The sequence below is a fragment of the Ornithodoros turicata genome, chromosome 4 (assembly GCF_037126465.1).
Source record: "Ornithodoros turicata isolate Travis chromosome 4, ASM3712646v1, whole genome shotgun sequence".
In the NCBI taxonomy this organism is placed as follows: Eukaryota; Metazoa; Arthropoda; class Arachnida; order Ixodida; family Argasidae; genus Ornithodoros; species Ornithodoros turicata.
Window position 1 is genome coordinate 30,685,890 of NC_088204.1, and position 18,738 is coordinate 30,704,627.

Sequence of the window (18,738 nt, forward strand, 5' to 3'; positions counted from 1 at the left end):
GAAGCGCGGAAACGAAGTGGTATTTTCCCGTTACTCTAAAATAACGGAATATTCTGTCGCGTAAAGTCCGTATGACGCGCTCTGCCTGCGACGCTTTGATTACTGGAGAGAAGGTAGAATACATCTGTACCTTCTTTCGTGAGAGATACTCCTTGACGGTCTTGTTGTAGAATTCCCCGCCTCTGTCGCAAAAGATGCGTGTAGGTACGTTACCTCCCCGAAAAAGTCTTATCATGGCCCTTTTCATTTCGGCGGGGCGCTTCGTCTTTAGCGGGAGGGTGCGCAGAAAGCGGGAGAGGGAATCGATTGCCACGAGAATGTAGCGGTAGCCACCGTTGAATCTCTTGTATTTTGAAAAATCGGCGAGGTCCATTTGCCACACGTCGTTGATCTTGAGCGCGATGATGCGTCTCCTATTAAACTTTCTTCTGACCGGATGGTGAAGCGTGTAGGCATCCAGCTTTCTGAGAATGGCGAGAGCCTTCTTTTTGCTCAAGTGATGCGCTTTTCTATAGCGTTCCACACCCCCCAAACCACCCTCTGGTTTCTCATATCCCTCCATAAGTCGTCCACGCAATGGAGGCCTGCTGCTGCTGCTGCTGCTGTTGAGGCTCGCGAGATTTGGGTAGAGAAATCAGACGCAATAGTTTCGAGACTTTGGGGAACCAGGAAGGTTTCTTTCCCGTCTTACGTTGCAACAAATAATTGACGAGTTCGTAAACGGAGGAGTGTCTAATGGGCTTGCCCGACACGGAGACACAACCCTCGCGATCCCAGGAAAGAACCTTCTTTAATTCCGAGACGACCCTTTCCGCTTCCTCTTCGTCCACCTCTGGAGAGAGGAGCGAATAGTCAAAGTCATTTGTAGCGTCGGACGCCTTGTTTTTATTGTCGTAGGGGTCAAATCCGTACTGCTTGAGTATGCGATACAGTGCTTGCAGTATGAGTTTCACTTTGACGTCGTCACTCTCCTTCGAAGAAAGAATGTTTCCGATGGAGGAGGAGGTGGTCACTTCAATTCTCTTGGCCATTGGCGAAAAGGTTCAACACGGCGGAAAGCAGGAGAGGAACCACCGACGAAAGAACGCCCTGTCCTCGCTGCTGAGACAGATAGCGCTTCAAACGTTGCGGATTCTTGTGAATCTTTTTGTAGGCGAGCCGTCGTAAAAAGCGTTTGTGCTTCTTCAAACGCGCGAACGTATCTGGAGCTAGAGCCACCTTTCCGTTCAATACATTGAGACAAATTTCGGAGAGGTGTTTCATGTCGGACGAGGACGAACGTCTCAAGACGTCGCGGCGGCGTGGAGGGGGTAGAGTGGAGAGTACTTTGAGTAAAGTGAGGTGAGGGCGGAGATTCATTTCGGAGCGTAGATATATTGACGTTCTCCCGGAAAGATATTGCTACGCAACCTGTGATCCTCGTGCGTATAGTTGTGAAGATCCACGAGTAAATATGCGTGGGGCGACGACATCGCTTGTTTATATGCGTCCAGAAAATACTCCAATCTTTTTCTGCCAAATAGCTGTTGGCCGAAATGTTCCATCTGGTGCACGCTGCGCACGGTGCGCCACAGGACGACGTAACTAGCGTTGTAGGATATTGTTCTAAAATGGCTACTGTCGAAAAAGATGTTTTGAACGAGTAAGAAGATCGACGCGTTGGCGTGGTGAGAACCCCGAATGAAAAGATCGGTCACCTCCTTCAAGGAACCGGCGTCGGTCATGTGATCGTCGACGACGATCAGCGTAGCGCGCGACGTGTCCCACTCTCGCGGTAGCTCCTTGGTAAATTTTACGGAGTCCCCGAATTCGTCCTGCATGCTCGGCGAAGCATATTTCTGCACGTAGAATATTTGTGACGGGGGCTTGTCCACCACGTCGTTCAGGTTCCTCAACACGTTAGCAACGAACGTAGATTTGCCGCACATGGAGGGGCCGCTTAAGATACAGCGAAAGGGATGACGGAAACGAAAAGGTTCGGGGGAAGACATGTTGCGTGCGTACACGTTGCACGAAGAGAAAGAAGAGACTGAGACACGAAGAGAAATGCATCGCTTTTTATTTACACATCCTCGTCGTCGTCGTCCTCTACATCGGAACTGCGTTCCCAATACAGATTGTCCAGGCTAAAGTTGGACTTCTTTTTCGTCAGTCTGTCCGCCGCTAAGATGCGGTCGAGCGTCTTCATCTTGTCCTGACACATTTCTTGACGTGCTTGCAACCATTCCAGACGGTGGACTTGAAAGGCTTCCTCCACGATGCCGCGTATAAATTCGCGAAGTTCTTCGTTTTTTGTCTTTTCCTTGCGACGACGAGAAACGCAGGAGAATAAACCACACATGGCGTTTTCCACGTATCGGTCAGAATGATGACGCGAGCGCGGTGCGCGCTGCCTTTATAGAGATAAACGCGCGCGCGCAAAGAACGGAGAATGAAAGCGAAACTGAAAAGCCACCCGTCGCCGCTAGGAGCGCGCGCGCAGCAGCAGAGAGCCGAAACCGAAAACACCCGCGGCCGGCGCAGGGGGCGCTAGGAGCGCGCGCGCGCGCATGCGCGGACGGGTGGAGCAGAGGGCGCGCGCGCGTCGCCTCTCTCAGTTTCTCTCGGACCGTCGCGGAAGACGGACGTGCGCTCCGCGCGCTCGCTCAGTTGCTGGCTGGATCTCGTAGGGAGCAGACGTATGTTCTCCGCGCTCGCTCAGTTTCTGCCTGGAAGTTGCCGCGGGGGAAAAGGTGAGTGAGTGATTTGACGCGCTCCTTTTCTCGTATGTTTGCCGTGTTTAGCGGTGACCGCGCTCGTGTTAAGCCTTTTCTCGCATGTTTAGACTTGTTTTGCGGTGTCCAAGCCTGTTGACGCATGTTTAGCGATGTGTGGTTCCCGCCTTGTGTTAGCTGCATAGTGTTGTGGTTAGGGCTAAGCGCGCTCCTTTTCTCGTATGTTTGCCGTGTTTAGCGGTGACCGCGCTCGTGTTAAGCCTTTTCTCGCATGTTTAGCGATGTGTGGTTCCCGCCTTGTGTTAGCTGCGTAGTGTTGTGGTTAGGCCTAAGCGATCGTCCCCGTAAGCCTTTTTCCCCCGATGTGTACTGTTTTCTGTTTAGCAGTAGCGGTTAGACCTTTTCTCTCGCATGCCTAGACTTGTTTAGCAGTGCTGTCATTTTTACCTGCCACTAGTATCTTGTTCTCTGTCTCTCTCCTCTAGAGCTATGATGGTGGCGCCATCTGGTGTGATGCCTTGCAACTAAGTGGCCACCTGTCGTCGATCTCTGCAACTACCCGACGTCAACAAGCACTGGTCACCCCGGAGCCGTTTCTTCGCCGCGGCATCGTTGATTTTCGAATAAATTGTTTCTCTCCACTCTATTTCTATCTTTTCATTTTATTTTCTACCTATTTTTTTATTTTTTATCAGCTCAAGTATCCGGAAACTCACATCTTCGTCTGGACGTGTCTTAGATGATCCCCAATTAGTGTAATGACTCCCTGGTGGGTCCTGATTAATGTGGGGGGTCCCAATTAGCTCTAATTGCTAATTAATGGCGTCCAGGCAAAGATGTCAGTTTCCGGATACTTGAGCTGATACATTACTACTGCTTGTGAGAGCGATGGGACGATAACTGGCAGGACAAGAGGCTTCCTTCCCTGGTTTCAGGAGGGGGATTATGGTGGCAATTTTCCACGCAGACGGTAGTGTCCCCTGTATCCAAACATGGTTGAAGAACTGAAGTAAACATTTTTTTATATGTCAGACAGGTTTCCAAGCATTGAATATGTAATACGGTCTGGGCCTGGAGCAGTCGCTTTTGCTGACAACAAGGAGCGTGACAATTCTACCATGGTGATGGGCTGGTTATATCCAAAACCGCCTCCACCATTTACTGGAATCTTTTGTTTTTCAGCCCTTTGTTTAATTTTAAGGAATTCAGTGCTATAATGGGAGGAACTTCAAATGCTTTGGAAGTGTTCCCCGAGTGTGTTAGCCTGTTCTTCTAGGCTTTCACATACATGACCGTTAACTTCTAAAAGAGGGACTCAATGACTGATATGCTCTCCTCTGATTTTACGAAGTCTGTCCCATACGATTTTGGACGGGGTATTACAAGATAGAGAAGATACAAAAGTTCGCCAAGAGGATCGTTTAGCCTGTTTTCGTGTCCACCTGGCCTTTGTTCTTGCCTTTTTGAAAAGTAAAAGATTTTCTGAGGTGGGGTATCTCCGAAATGTACCCCATGCACGATTTTGAAGTTTGCGAGTTTCCTCGCATTCATTATTCCACCAGGGTTTCGGTCGCTTTGGGAAGCGACCAGAAGTCTGGGGAATGGATTCTATTGCTGCATCAAGTATGATGTTGCTGATAAGACAACTAGCTTCTTCTATCGTTACGCTATCAATAGGAATTAAAGACAGGTCACTTCTTTCTGAAAACTGCTTCCAGTCGGCTAGATGGAGTTTCCATCTAGGAGGGCGTGTTGTCAGAGGGTTCACTGGCGTAGGATATTTTAACACCACTGGGAAGTTGTCACTCCCAAGCGGGTTTTCTTCTACAATCCATTCTATCTCTTGAAACAAGGATGGACTGCAAAAGGACAAGTCTAAGGCTGAGAGAGACTGACTTGAAGAATGTATGTATGTAGGTGCCCCGTGTTCAAAAGACAGATGGACGATGATAATAAAAATTTCTCTAACATTTTCCCTCGAGTGTCAGTTCTTGTACTGCCCCAAAGTGGACTGTGAGCATAAAGCCACCTAGAAGTATAAAAGGACTAGGAAGTTGGCTGCACAAGTTTTCTAATTCTTTTTGTGTAATTGTGCCGGATGGTGGCAAATAGACTGAGCAAATGGTGACTATCCTGTCTAGACACATCTGCACAGCTACAGCTTCCAAATCTGTAACTAGATGTACCGCTTTGGTTGGGAGAGATCCTCGCGTGACGATCGCAACACAACCAGATGCTCGGGTGGCGTCAGTTCGATCTCTTCTAAAAATATTGTGTCTACGCACTGGGTTCTGTGGTTGTGTGTTCAGATATGTTTCTTGAAGACAAAAGCATGATGTGTTATATTTTTCAAAAAGATCGTTGACATCATCTAAATTTGAGAGTAAGCCACGGCAATTCCATTGGAGCATCGTGTGCTGCATAATGATTGCAGTAAGAAGAAAAACGTGCGTCAGGAACTTTGGCCGACTAGGAAGGCTTCCATTATCTATTTCTTGTTGGGGTGTAACCCACGGCCTTGTGGGTTTTTCCGCGCAGCTGCAAGCTCCTTGTCAGATATGTCAGGGAGTGACCCACTCCCCGACAGATTAGATCTGTTCTTTTTGGGGGCTTGGGAGCTCGTGCTCGCAAAAGAGCGCTCAGAGCTCGTCTCGTCCTCGCAATCCATGGATGTCACCTCCGTGGACTGTGAGGACAGAAGTGGCGTCGGTGTTAGTGACGCCACTGGAGTTTCGGGGACTGGAGTTGGATGTGCACCTCGTTGAACTTCATTTGTGGTTGTCTGTGTCAGTAGTGATCGCTCGGTCTGTGTGTACTGTGTTACTAGTTTCACTTTCTGTTTCACGGCTGTGGCAAAAGATTTTTCGAAAAAGATGGGAGCTACTTTTTTTTCTTGCTTCTGGGTAACTGATGTTCTGTGTAACCTTAACGTGCAGGACTTCTTTTTCATATTTCCACTTTGTACAGGACCTCGAGTAGGATGGGTGGTTGGAAGAACAGTTGACACAGCAGTCTGGCCCTTTGCATTCTTTAGTCTCATGGTCAGACTTTCCACATCGTGCACAACAGGCAGAGCCACGGCACCCGTCTGCAGCATGTCCGAACCTGTTGCACCGAAAACAGCGCAACGGGTTCGGTATGTAAGGTCGGACATCTGCTGACAGGTAGCCTACTTTTAGTTTTGTTGGAAGTGTGGGCCTGTCAAAAGTCAGTACTATATTTCGTGTGGTGATGTACTCCCCATTTTTACGGATTTTGATTTTGCGTACATCAATGACGTCGTGGTCCCTGAGCTCCATCAAGATTTCTTCAGGTGGCACGTCAACTAACTCAAAAACTGAGATTACGCCCCTGCAAGTGTTTACTGTTTTATGCATCGAAGCTGCAATCTTTACTCCCATCATTTCATGAGCGTTCAATATACGGTTGCAGTCTTTCTCATTCGTGCATTTTATGAGCAAGTCCCCAGATCTGATAAGTTTTATTTCCGTGATATTTTTAGACAGGGATGCCTCCGCTTTTTCAATAAAAAATGGTGACATCTTTCCCAGTGGTACATTTTTCTCTTTTTCGGAGTCTGCACTAGACAGTACTATGTACTTGGAAATGAACTGTTTAGATGCACTTTGTAAAACTTCGGTCCGTGGTCGCTTCGCGGCCACGATCTCAAGAGAGGAAGAAAATTTACCCATAGAGGTTTGGTGAAACGAGTATTCCAAAGAGGCGCCCGTACTTCATACTCATACATACGGGAAGGTCCCGGAGTTTTGAAAACCCATCGGCCGGAGTTCGACCAATGCACCAACCGCCACCGTTCAAGGTTTCTACCCTTCGCCTTACATCCCCTCGGTACGGCACGGATAACACCTTGGGACTGGGGGCTGGGGTCCGTGGTGGCGCCACTCACCAAACACCACCCGAAGCCGGTGCCCCCTGCGGGGGTTTGCGAGTTTTTTATAGTATTAATTGCATGCACGGCACTAAGTGAGTCCGTATATATAACAGAAGATGTTATGCGCATTTGTAAGACATGGTTGAGTGCCACCAGAATAGCGTACATCTCTGCACTGAAAATGGACAGGACACTACTAAGACAATGGGATTTTGTGCAGTCACCAGACACCATGGCACATGATATCGCTGAACTGGTCTTGGATGCATCGGTGTAAATTTCAGTGTTGTCACCGAAGTTTTCCTTGAGAAGTTCAAATTCGTGCTGTATCTCAACAGCAGGTCTTTCCCGTTTGTTGAACTTCAACAGTGAAATATCACACGTTATAGCAGGTTGCCAGGGAGGGAGCATTTTGCTACATTGCAAGGAAGGCAGGTTGTAGCTCAGAAAAGCGTAGTGTTCGGTGTCGCGTTGTAACCGCAGACTGAAAGGCACAACAGCACTGGGCTTGTTAAGAAACAACCGTTCAAAACGGATGCCCTCCACACAGGGTAAAGCGGGGTGTTGAGGATACCCTCTTACCCTCAGTCCGTACGACACTGCAAGATAGAAGCGTCGCCTTTCTACAGACCACTCATTTGCTTCAACATAGAGACTTTGAACTGGGGAAGTCCTGAAAGCTCCAAGCACCAACCTTAAGCCGCGGTGGTGCACTGTATCCAGGCATTTTAAGGCAGAAGGCCGTGCTGAACCATAAACAAAACATGCATAGTCTAACTTGGAGCGCACAGTGCTCGTATATATGCGATGAAGGGTCTCACGATCGGCACCCCAAGACCTGTGTGACAGGATTTTCAGGATATTTAGACTTGAGGTCCTTTGCTTTTAAGTATTTGATATGTGCTGAGAAGGTGAGCTTTCTATCAAAAGTTACTCCCAGGAACTTGTGTTCATCCCGAACGGCAATACCCTGGCCGCTCATTTTGAGAGTGGGTTCTGGGAATAGACACCTAATTCTTGTAAAATGAATACAGACCGTCTTGCTCGGTGAAAACTTAAAGCCGTTTTCACATGACCACTTGTCTAACTTGTTAAGAGTCAGTTGAAGCTGTCGCTCACAAACAGCCAGACTTGAAGCTGAGCAGGACATTTGCAAATCATCAACGTACAAGGAATACTTGACTGATGGCGGCATAACGCTCGCAACGGAATTCACTTTCACTATAAACAGTGTAACGCTGAGAACGGAGCCTTGTGGGACCCCGTTGTCCTGCACGAATGGGCGAGACAGTGTAGCTCCCAGTTGGACCCTGAACATACGTCCTTGAAGGAAGTTTGAGATACAACGGAACAACCGGCCTCGTATTCCCAAGGAGTGCAGGTCTCTTAGAATGCCGTATCGCCAGGTTGTATCGTAGGCTTTTTCGAGATCGAAAAATATGGAAACACAGTGTTGCCTCCTAATAAAGGCTTCTCTTATGGTAGTCTCTAAGCGCAGGAGGTGATCTGAGGTAGAACGGGAGGATCTGAACCCACATTGGTACTGGTCAAGGCATTGATTTTCCTCCAGGTAGTACATAAGCCGGCCATTGACCATGCGCTTGAAGGTTTTTCCAAGGCAGCTGATCAGGGCAATAGGCCTATAACTCGCTGGATCCGAAGCTTCTTTGCCAGGTTTGAGAAGAGGAATGATGGTCGCCATTTTCCAGCTGGTATGCAAGGATCCTTCTCGCCAGACAAAATTGAAATAATCAAGAACGCTTTCTAAAGAGGTATTTGATAAATGACTATGCATAGAATAAGTGATACGATCAGGGCCAGGTGCTGCGACTTTACGGCAGCACAAGGCTCTGAGCAATTCTTGCATTGTAAACGGCTGGTTATAGGCACACCTATCACCTGTGCCACTTGAAATGTTCTGTTTTTCGGCATGATGTTTAGCTCTTAAGAAGTTATCAGCGTAATGTGAAGAGCTTGACACATTTGAAAAGTGTTCACCGAGGACATTGGCTTGCTCCTCCATGTTCTGACAAACAGTACCGTTTACCTGCAGTAAAGGAATAGAAAAACTGATATAGTCACCCTTAATTTTTCTCAACCGGTCCCATATTATTTTAGAATGGGTGCTTGAGTTCAGGGATGACACAAAATTATTCCAAGAATCTTTCTTGGCTTGACGTCTTGTCCAACGTGCCTTTGCACGAGCTTTCTTGAAAAGAAGTAGGTAAGTTTGTGCTTGTGGGGTATCTCCTAAAAATACCCCACGCCCGATTTTGTTGCTTGCGGGTCTTCTCGCAGTCACTCGTCCACCATGGTTTTGGACGTCTTGGAAGGTTACCCTTTGTTTGTGGTATCGATTGCTGAGCAGCATTTACAATAGCATTTGTAATTAGGCTGTTTGCCTCGTCAACATGAAGATGTTGAAAAGATTGGGTCAAGATATTGGCCTCTTTGGTGAAGAGGTCCCAGTCTGCCTCTTGTAGTTTCCACCGAGGCGGGCGTGTTGCAATGTTGTTGGTGGGGCCACGAAATGCGACAACAATTGGGAAGTGGTCGCTACCACGCGGGTCGTGATCCAATCTCCAATCTAAAGAGGAAAAAAGGGAAGGACTGCAAAGAGAGATGTCAATAGCAGAGAAGGATTGTGTTGCAGAGTTTAGGTAGGTTTTTGACCCTGTGTTTAGGAGGCAAAGTGACCTTGAAAAGAGAAACTCTCTCCACCATCTTTCCACGGTTATCAACCTTTGCGCTGCCCCACAAGGGATTATGCGCATTGAGGTCGCCTAAAATCATCAAGGGCTGAGGGAGCTGGTCAATTAACTTTTCAAACTCTCTCTGACCGACGGAAGTTGAAGGAGCAAGATATAATGAACAGACAGTTATAGGGACTGTGCGACAAACTGGTGGCGCCGCGATGCGGCCTCCGGAGAAAGTACCTTGCGTGATAGCCGCCGGGTAGCCAGCTTTGTTTACATGTGAAGTGCGGGCATCTTTTTTTTTTCACAGCATCGCTAACTGTGCCAGCACCTAAAAGAGCTCTTCATTAGGGACCAGATGCTTAATTTCTCGTGATTTCTACGCTTCCAGTACCAGCGTTTGTGACGCGCCATAATAGCGTTTGTGTGACGCGTGACGCCATAATAGCGTTTGTGACGCGCGTTCGGCCATTGCATGAGGTGTGCACAACATGAGCGAATATATTCTATTTCTTTTGTTCTAGTTTCAATGAAACTGAATGAGGACCTGCAAAATGATCAATGATTTACAGTTGCCACTTTCGTGACGGTGAAACGCCGCTGGATATCACCGTCAAATTCACCGACCAAACGGCAACCTATTTCGAGATAATGATTGAGGTTTTTCATCGCCAGTGCCCAGAGCCGATACTGCTCCCGGTATGACGAGTCTCACAGTGAGAACAGAAGTTCTACGTTGTCCAAAAGGTTTAGTATTTACTGACCGACCATTTCACAGCTGTCGTCCCGCAAGCCTACGGCGGTAGCCGAAGTAAAAACTCATATACTTTCTTCTTTGAGGCCTTTCTTCTTTGAGGATAAGTTGTGACCCCACGTGTTTATTTGTATGGATAAAACGGATGCACGATGTAAATTTCAGTGACGAAGCTATGTGTGTGCAAAGACGACAAAAGGAATACAAGAACAAGACTCAGTCAAAAACATGATATTACAAATGGCTGGAGTCAGAGGAATACACGTATATGCCTTCGCTAGCAAGCCAGGATTTTGTGAGGAGTCAAGTAACCATCCTCTCGACGTATCACTTACAGGTGTTTTGATCGGACAGACGCGAGTGGCTGTTCTCCTTCCGTACTGTTAGATGCATTATAAATACGGTGGTTGCTTCTGTGCAGTTTGTCTCTATTCACTTCGTTCGCGCCCCAGAAAGGTTCCACATTATTTGCTCTTCGAAAATTAGCCCTTCTAATTACGGCGGTCGCCACGCAAGCTACAACAGAATGCAGAACAGAGAATGCATAGAACGGGCGGCGTGGTATCACGTCGGACACGTCCAAGACCGCCACTGGCGGCGCTGTCGCGACAGAGCCGTATATTAAAAGGGAGTCTGGCCATTAATGGGTCATGCCTATACCTGAAGCTCCACCCACTTTTTCAGCTTTCCGACCAATGAAGTCTTGAAATATGGGGCGCTATCAATCAACCTATCCTCACTATTTGTCCCCATATCCAACCTGGGCAGCGCCATTTTGGGTGGCAAGTGGATTGGATGGGATTGAAATGGATAGCTCTCGCAATCTGCAAAAGTAGTGGAATGTTGGTGCAAATTTGATGAGCGCCACCTAGGGAGCGTAAGGCACGTCGGAAATTGTCGTCTGCTTCCGTCGTTGTACCGCTGCCGGCAGAACCACCTGCTGGGACACATCCTGCTGTCGGTATGATTTTTAAACAAATCTACATGAATAGTTGGAACATAAGAGGCAAGAATGTTTATATCCATGAAATCCAGCGATTAAATATAAGATTGTACAGCACACTGCCGTTTTTGTTATGATTTCATTATGATCGCCGTGTTAACTAGGCCTAACACCGGCGACAAAACGTATTATTTTCAGTTAGATATCGGCGGGTGGGCGTAAGTTGAAACTGATTTCCGAGAAACGTATATGAGGATGTACATTTGCAGCGTGAAATCAGAGTAATCTGTGAAAATTTTTTGTCATGAAATCCCCGCTTCACTGCGTTTGTTTTCGTCGCCATTTTGGGTGGCAGTAAGGCGTCATGGCGACCCCCTTGATAAAAAGGAAACCAATCAGAGAACCGAAACTGTGATTGACAGGTCGAGCCTCTTTTTGTGACTCCTCCCAATGGCCAGACTCCCTTTTAATATACGGCTCTGTGTCGCGACGGAGCAGCGCGCCCCCTTTAGGTCCATATCGGACCGTCTTTTCGAACATCCAAGGGACTGCTGGTGATTTTCGAGCACAAGAACATCCCAGGCATCTGAAGTAAGTGAAATTTCAATATAAAATCGGATGTAGTTCCGTAGCCGGGTTTATGGCTTTTTCTTGAAGAAAAAAACAAACAAAATATAAAAATAGCACCAATCGAAAGAGCGAAAAATTAGGCATCGACTCACACTGAAAAACAACCTGTAATGTTAAAAAAAAATGTATAAAAATCGAACTCAACAGACTCTTTTTTAACCAAAAAGTCCGCCATATTGGAAAAGCACACAGATGATCGGCGGCGGAAGAACGGAAGTCTCATACCGGAAGCGCGACAGCGCCCCCTTCTTGCCAAATCACCGGAGGCAAAAGGTGCAAAAGGCGCGAAAACCGCAGACGACAGACGCAGAAGACACTTCTTGCACGCTTCGTACTCTCGATTCTCGAACAGTTGGACGCAGGCATTCGCTCTCTCGCCATGCCCATCAACCTGATGCAGCTCGGAGTCGCACTTGCGACAAAGGAGTCGTCGCTGGAATGGCTCCAATCCAACGGCATCCTCCCGAAAACACGAAAGTGTCCCTACTGCGGCACGGTCCTAACGGTAAACCTATCGGAAAGCGAATACGGCAAGTTCAGGTGCCAAAAAAATCACGGCGATAATGGGTCTTTTCGACAATCAGTGACGGCGAACACCTGGCTTGAAGGCACTCGTATGTCAGCAAGACAGGTGATCGCACTGACTTACTCTTACGCTAGGGACTACAACTACGACACGGCTGTCATAGAGTCATCATTCGACGGCAAAAAAACATCACGAGAAACTGTCGCAGATTGGTACAACTATTGCAGGGAGCTGTGTGGTAACATTCTAAAAACTACCTATTCGGACATGGGGAACATTGGGGGAGACGGCCATGTCGTAGAGGTAGATGAATGCAAAATTGGGAGGCGAAAATTCAATAAGGGGAGGCTCGTAGAGGGGACATGGGTAATTGGCATGATTGACATCCATACTAATGACCTACGATTGGAAGTTTGTCGGGACAACAAGCGCGATGCGATAACACTACTATCGCAAATCAAAAACAATGTAGAAGAGAAGTCTGTAATAATCACTGATTGCTGGAAAGGCTACATGGGGCTCGATCAGAATGGATTTGAACACTTGACAGTCAACCGTAGCTTAAACTACATCGATCCGGACACAGGGGCCAACACAAAGCCAAATTGAGTCACAGTGGAGGCCCCTCAGACAAGAATTGGCAAGGCGGGGCGTCAAAAATGACAGCATGGGGGAGCATCTGTTAGAGTTTTTATGGCGCCGTGATTGCAGGCGCAACAATCACGACACATTTGACAAAATTTTGCATGACATTAGCGTAGCATATCCAGGTTTGGACTAAAAAACATCGCCTCAAGAACATGCCAAATTCGTTTTCTGATAGGCCATCCAGGACAACGCCAACCTTCCAGCAGGCTGTGGTGAGTACTTACCGTTACATATTTCTCACATTATGCAATAATGTCAACCACAACAATGCAAATTTTCCTTTTCCAGTGCTTTACTCACTGACAAGTCCTTCAGTTGCACATCTCTCACCCTACATACATCTTCACCACGTCAAACACAAAGGCTCAACCCACCTAATCTTGGTGACGGTTGCACAGTCTACGCAAACACAGCCTCCAGCAAGTGATATACGTAGAAACCTGGCCTGACCTAACCTTGGTGACGGATGCACAGTCTACGCAGACACAGCCTCCAGCAAGTGAAATACGTAGAGACCTGGCCTGACCTAACCTTGGTGACGGTTGCACAGTCTACGCAGACACAGCCTCCAGCAAGTGAAATACGTAGAGACCTGGCCTGACCTAACCTTGGTGACGGTTGCACAGTCTACGCAGACACAGCCTCCAGCAAGTGAAATACTTAGAGTCCTGGCCTGACCTAACCTTGGTGACGGTTGCACAGTCTACGCAGACACAGCCTCCAGCAAGTGAAATACGTAGAAACCTGGCCTGACCTAACCTTGGTGACGGTTGCAGTCTACGCAGACACAGCCTCCAGCAAGTGAAATACGTAGAGACCTGGCCTGACCTAACCTTGGTGACGGTTGCACAGTCTACGCAGACACAGCCTCCAGCAAATGAAATACGTAGAAACCTGGCCTGACCTAACCTTGGTGACGGTTGCACAGTCTACGCAGACACAGCCTCCAGCAAGTGAAATACGTAGAAACCTGGCCTGACCTAACCTTGGTGACGGTTGCACAGTCTACGCAGACACAGCCTCCAGCAAGTGAAATACGTAGAAACCTGGCCTGACCTAACCTTGGTGACGGTTGCACAGTCTACGAAGACACAGCCTCCAGCAAGTGAAATACGTAGAAACCTGGCCTGACCTAACCTTGGTGACAGTTGCACAGTCTACGCAAACACAGCCTCCAGCAAGTGAAATATGTAAAAACCTGGCCTGACCTAACCTCACTAAACCTCATATTACCATATTACAGTCACGGACACTCTGCATAAACACAGCCTCCAATAGCACACATTCCCACTTTTTCATTTCTATTTTCAACGTTTCCTCCTTAACTCGACATTCCTGTATTTTGTTGAATAAAACTCTTTCAAAGTGCTTTTAGATCCAGATTGGCTAATGCCAAATTTTTCTCACTGCTACAAAACAGAACAACCTTTTCTCTTCTTTCAAATCGTAAAACACCGCGAAATTCATTAGCAGACGGCTTCTGTCAAACATGTTTCACTCCCCAGGTGGCCCTCAGTGCTCCCCTGCCTTACTAAGATGATGGCCTCCACCTGTGTTAGGTTTAACAAGGCCGCCACTGTGAATGTACGGCTTTCAATGGTATTTTACAAACGCTCATAAACAACTTTCTACCCAACACTTTTTCATAATTCTTGTATTTTCCGATCCGCTATATCACCCTAGTTCATTCCCAAGTCTTATTTAACTTTCAAACGCGATGGCTAATTTTAAAAATCCATAAGCCCGTCTACGGAACTACACCCATAAAATCCAAGATTTTGCCTAAAATAAGCGATTTCTCAGATCAACTCGGCTAAGCCTACTTCTGGCGTGGTCGGGACCGTATTTTGAAAACGCGGCCAATTAATGACCTAAATTTATTACTCGTTGATAGATCTCAACTTCCGATTCTCGTAACTGCAAAAAATTTGAAAATCGGCCCAGAGGATCTCGAGAAATCACCATAAATAGCAATGTAAACAAAACCCAAGGGGGCCGCCATCTTGTATAGGAAGCAATAGTCAACCAGACAGAGTACGGTCCACTTTGGGACAACTTCACTAAGGAGAAAACCGAAACTAAGATCCAACTGTTTTTCTCCTCAAAAACTGAGCAATACTATATGCTTCATATCTTGAGAACGGCTATAGATATTTGAATTTTGTAAAAACTCACGGATAGAGGAGGGAAAGGGGAAGAGAAACAAAAAGGAAAGGGAAGCAGAGAAAGCGAAAACGCCGAATTCCTACGGGAAATCGGTCAAAATCCATTCCAAAGCTGGTAATATGGTGAAAACTAACCATTAAGATGGAGATAGGCTCCAAAGACGACAACGAAAAAGATCAGACTTCAACTGAGGAAAGTCTTGAATCAGAAGACGATACATACACTCAGAAAGAATCATGAAACGAACAAGGAGAAGGAAAGTCAAAAAGAGGACAAAAACCAAAAAAGGACAGGAAGAAAAAAATGACTGGGAAAGAAAGCAGTAAGGAAAGACCCCCAATGGTAGAAAAACATGTTGGATCACAGGAAAATAAGCAAAGTGAGCACTGTGAGAAAAATACTGAACAGTCCACAGAAGCTAAACTTAGAAAACTACGAGACAAATACATTGATGTAGAACAAACTATACCAATCAAACACCACAAGAGGTAAGAAGCGTTTTCCACGAATACGAGGCCTTGATAAGGGAGCTAGAACTAAAACTTACGGAAACGAAGGTACGAGCAATCATGGCCGAAGAAGAAAAAGAAGAAACAAGTACGCACAAAGGAATAGTGGAAGGGAGTTTAGAGGAAGTGACAAAAAGACTAAACGAAACTGAAGGAAAGATGTCTATATTGAAGGAAGTTCTTGAAAAAGAAGAGAACAAAGTGAATGCACTGGAACTAAAATTAAAGGAGATTCCAAAACCATCATACGCACAAATGACAAGTTCCCCCCCAGACCCCAACCCACAGAGAGACAAGTCTAACATAGAAGTAGCATTCATATATGCGAAAGACAAACGCACCCAGGAAGAGATAAGCATACTATTGCGAGGACACTACAACCCCTCGGAGATGGGGATACCGGATGCCACGATTCAATCGATGAGGAACGGAGGGATAATGATAAAATCCCACCACGTCGATGGTTTGAAAAAACTGGTAGATGACATTAACAAAAGCGACAAACTGTCTGGAATACTTCAGGCAGCTCTGCCAAAAAAAGAAAAAAACCCAGATTACGAATATCTGGTACCGAGAAACGATTAACAAAGGACATTCTACTAGCCACCATAAATGTGAAAAATGACTTGAAAATTGAACAAGACGAATTTTCAATACTGAAAGAAATAAAAACCGGCCGGTACATAACATACATTGCAGAAGTAGGAACAGAACAGGCCAAAAACCTACTCGAGAAAGGTACACTTTACATAGGCTGGTCAGAGTGTAAAGTCACAGAGCGCCAAATGCCTGCTGTACACCCACAATACAAGGGAATGTAGAGAAGAGAGGGCGAGGTGCCACCTATGCGGGGAAACGCATCTGGCCAAGGATTGTCGTAAAAAGAGCGAAGATCTCTACTGCAGAGCATGCGGATACGCAAATCACGTAAAGCGTGCAAATCACGACACATCCCATTCAGCATATTTCAGAGCATGCCCGGAATATCAAAGAGAGTTAATAATAGCTAAAAAAAGAAGGGGAATATAATTTATAATAATTTAAACCCCTAATGCTGAACGTATTGCAAATAAACACCGCCAGAAGTAAGACGGGTCTTAATAATTGGTACGCTACTATGAAAGAGCTAAACATAGATATAACCTGCATACAAGAACCTTTTTTGATAAATAAAAAATTTCAGAACCCAAATCCTGAATACCTAAATTTCCATACACATGAAAATCTCAAAACCGTAGTTATTTGTAAAAATAAAAATTACGACTATTTTCCACTAGATATTTCAAGAAACAAAATAATTCTGAAATGCTCAAATAAAAACAGAACATTTATCTTGGTTAATCTATACTTTGAACCGAACTCAGTTATAAAAAATGATTTGGAAACTCTAAACAACGAAATAAAAATATTCAAAACAGAAACATTAATTATAACTGGAGATTTTAACGCAAAAAATAGCTTATGGGGAGGAAACATAACAGATGAGAGAGGTGAAGACACCCTTGATTTTACAATAGCAAACGAATTAACACTAAAAAATTACAGTTCCTCCCCAGCAACTTTTCACGGCCCTTGTGGCAAATCTTGGATCGATTTAACAATTATATCAGAAAAATACTTTAAACTAATTAGAGACTGGACAGTTAGTGAAATTCCGTCTTGCTCAGATCATAGATACATCACCTTTAACGTATTTAAAGAGGATAGAAAAGCAATATATAAATTAACCAAAAAAGGACAAATTCATCTAAACCAAAAGATACAAAACGACAAATGGTTCAGTATTATAACAAAAACAGAAGCTTACACAAGAAATGATATTGCCACGAATCATCATCGCGAAAGTTCCAGGGCAGGCACAAAACGGTACATCTCATCCCGGCGCATGCTGAAGAAGAAGCAAGAAGCTTCCAGACACATCGCCTGCTCTCTGGCAAACGCAGGTGCTGTTTCTAGACTTTTCGGCGCAACGCTTAAATGCTTGTGCGCTCCAAGCTGGAGCATTCATTCTTTGGACTCAGTTGTGTTCAGAGAGCGATCACTCTTGTGTTTTGCTACCAAGTAGTCTAATAAACCGTTCGCTGTTTATTCGACGACTCGCCGACCCATTTCGCTTCGTGACATTTCTGGTGGAGATGCAGGGCATTCCTTGTCCAACGGCCTGGAAGACCAACTGCGACAAAGCAGAAGACAGCTTGGTCTGCCTGCAGAACTCGGTCCATTAGAACCCCCTAAACGCAAGAAGAAGATGACTGCGGAGACCAGTACCCAAGTGGCGCAACCTGTTGCCACGCCCACAGCCCTTGCACGGTCGCCGAAGACATTCAGCGGGGAGTATTACGACGACGTGGACGATTGGGTCGACCACTATGAGCGGATCGCCAAGTTCAACAACTGGAGTGACGACCAGAAGCTCGTCAACGTCTATTTCTCCCTGGAAGGCACCGCGAAGACATGGTTCGAGAACCAGGAGACTTCGCTCACGTCCTGGGACGTCTTCAAAAGCAAACTCCGCGAGGCGTTCGCTTTTCAACAACGAGCTGAACGCGCTGAACATCTGCTCCAGAGACGGATCCAGCTGCCAAACGAAAGCGTTACAGGCTTCGTCGAAGATGTGTTGCGGCTCTTCCGGCGAGCTGACCCCAAAGCATCCGAGGAGAAGAAGGTTCAGCGACTCATGAGGGGCGTAAAAGAAGAAATTTTTCGCGCCCTATCCCGGGATCCACCCACCACGACCGACGCTTTTCTGGACGAAGCCGTCCGCATTGAGAGGACCCTGCTCTCTCGCGCTACCGTCAACGAACGACACCAGGGCTACGAGGCTTTCTCCACGACCGCTGGCCTCGACGTCGGATCGCTCAGACAGCTGCTTCAAGAAATGGTACGCGAAGAAGTAGGAGCTCTCCTCTGTCCTGAGAAGGCTCAAGACCCTTTGTCTTCGATCGGTGCGATCATCAAGGACGAGGTTCAGCAGGCAATGCAGACATCGTCAACCGCCGACGCCGAAGTACCGACACCAACCTATGCCGCCGCTGTGAGACAGGTGCCACCTACTCGTCCGTCGTACTACGAAAACCGTTGGACGCCTCCTCGGCCTGTCCAACCTACTCGGAGCGTCCCGCACACTCTCAGCCGTTTCGCTAAACGGACGTTTGGCGGACTCCCGTCTTCAGACCGCTCTGCTACCATTGCGGACAGGCCAACCACATCTATCGCCGATGTCCCTACCGACGACTTGGCCTTCCCTGTTTTTCACCCGA

The 18,738-nt window shown here is 46.6% G+C and overlaps 1 protein-coding gene and 1 long non-coding RNA gene across 2 annotated transcripts; both read left to right on the forward strand.

The window, feature by feature from the left end:
• The first annotated feature begins 2,420 nt into the window (after positions 1-2,420).
• LOC135392921 (uncharacterized) lies at positions 2,421-3,360 on the forward strand. The gene is made up of 2 exons (XR_010422306.1): positions 2,421-2,732; positions 3,200-3,360. It is a non-coding gene; the product is annotated as an uncharacterized LOC135392921 (long non-coding RNA).
• An 8,648-nt stretch (positions 3,361-12,008) lies between these two features.
• LOC135392266 (uncharacterized) lies at positions 12,009-12,764 on the forward strand. Its single transcript, XM_064622983.1, has one exon. It carries the CDS (start codon positions 12,009-12,011, stop codon positions 12,762-12,764), a length of 756 nt encoding a protein of 251 aa, XP_064479053.1.
• The last annotated feature ends 5,974 nt before the right edge of the window (positions 12,765-18,738 follow it).

Excerpts from the sequence above, each read along its gene's own strand:
- LOC135392266 (XM_064622983.1), top strand. The coding sequence starts at position 12,009 with ATGCCCATCAACCTGATGCAGCTCGGAGTCGCACTTGCGACAAAGGAG.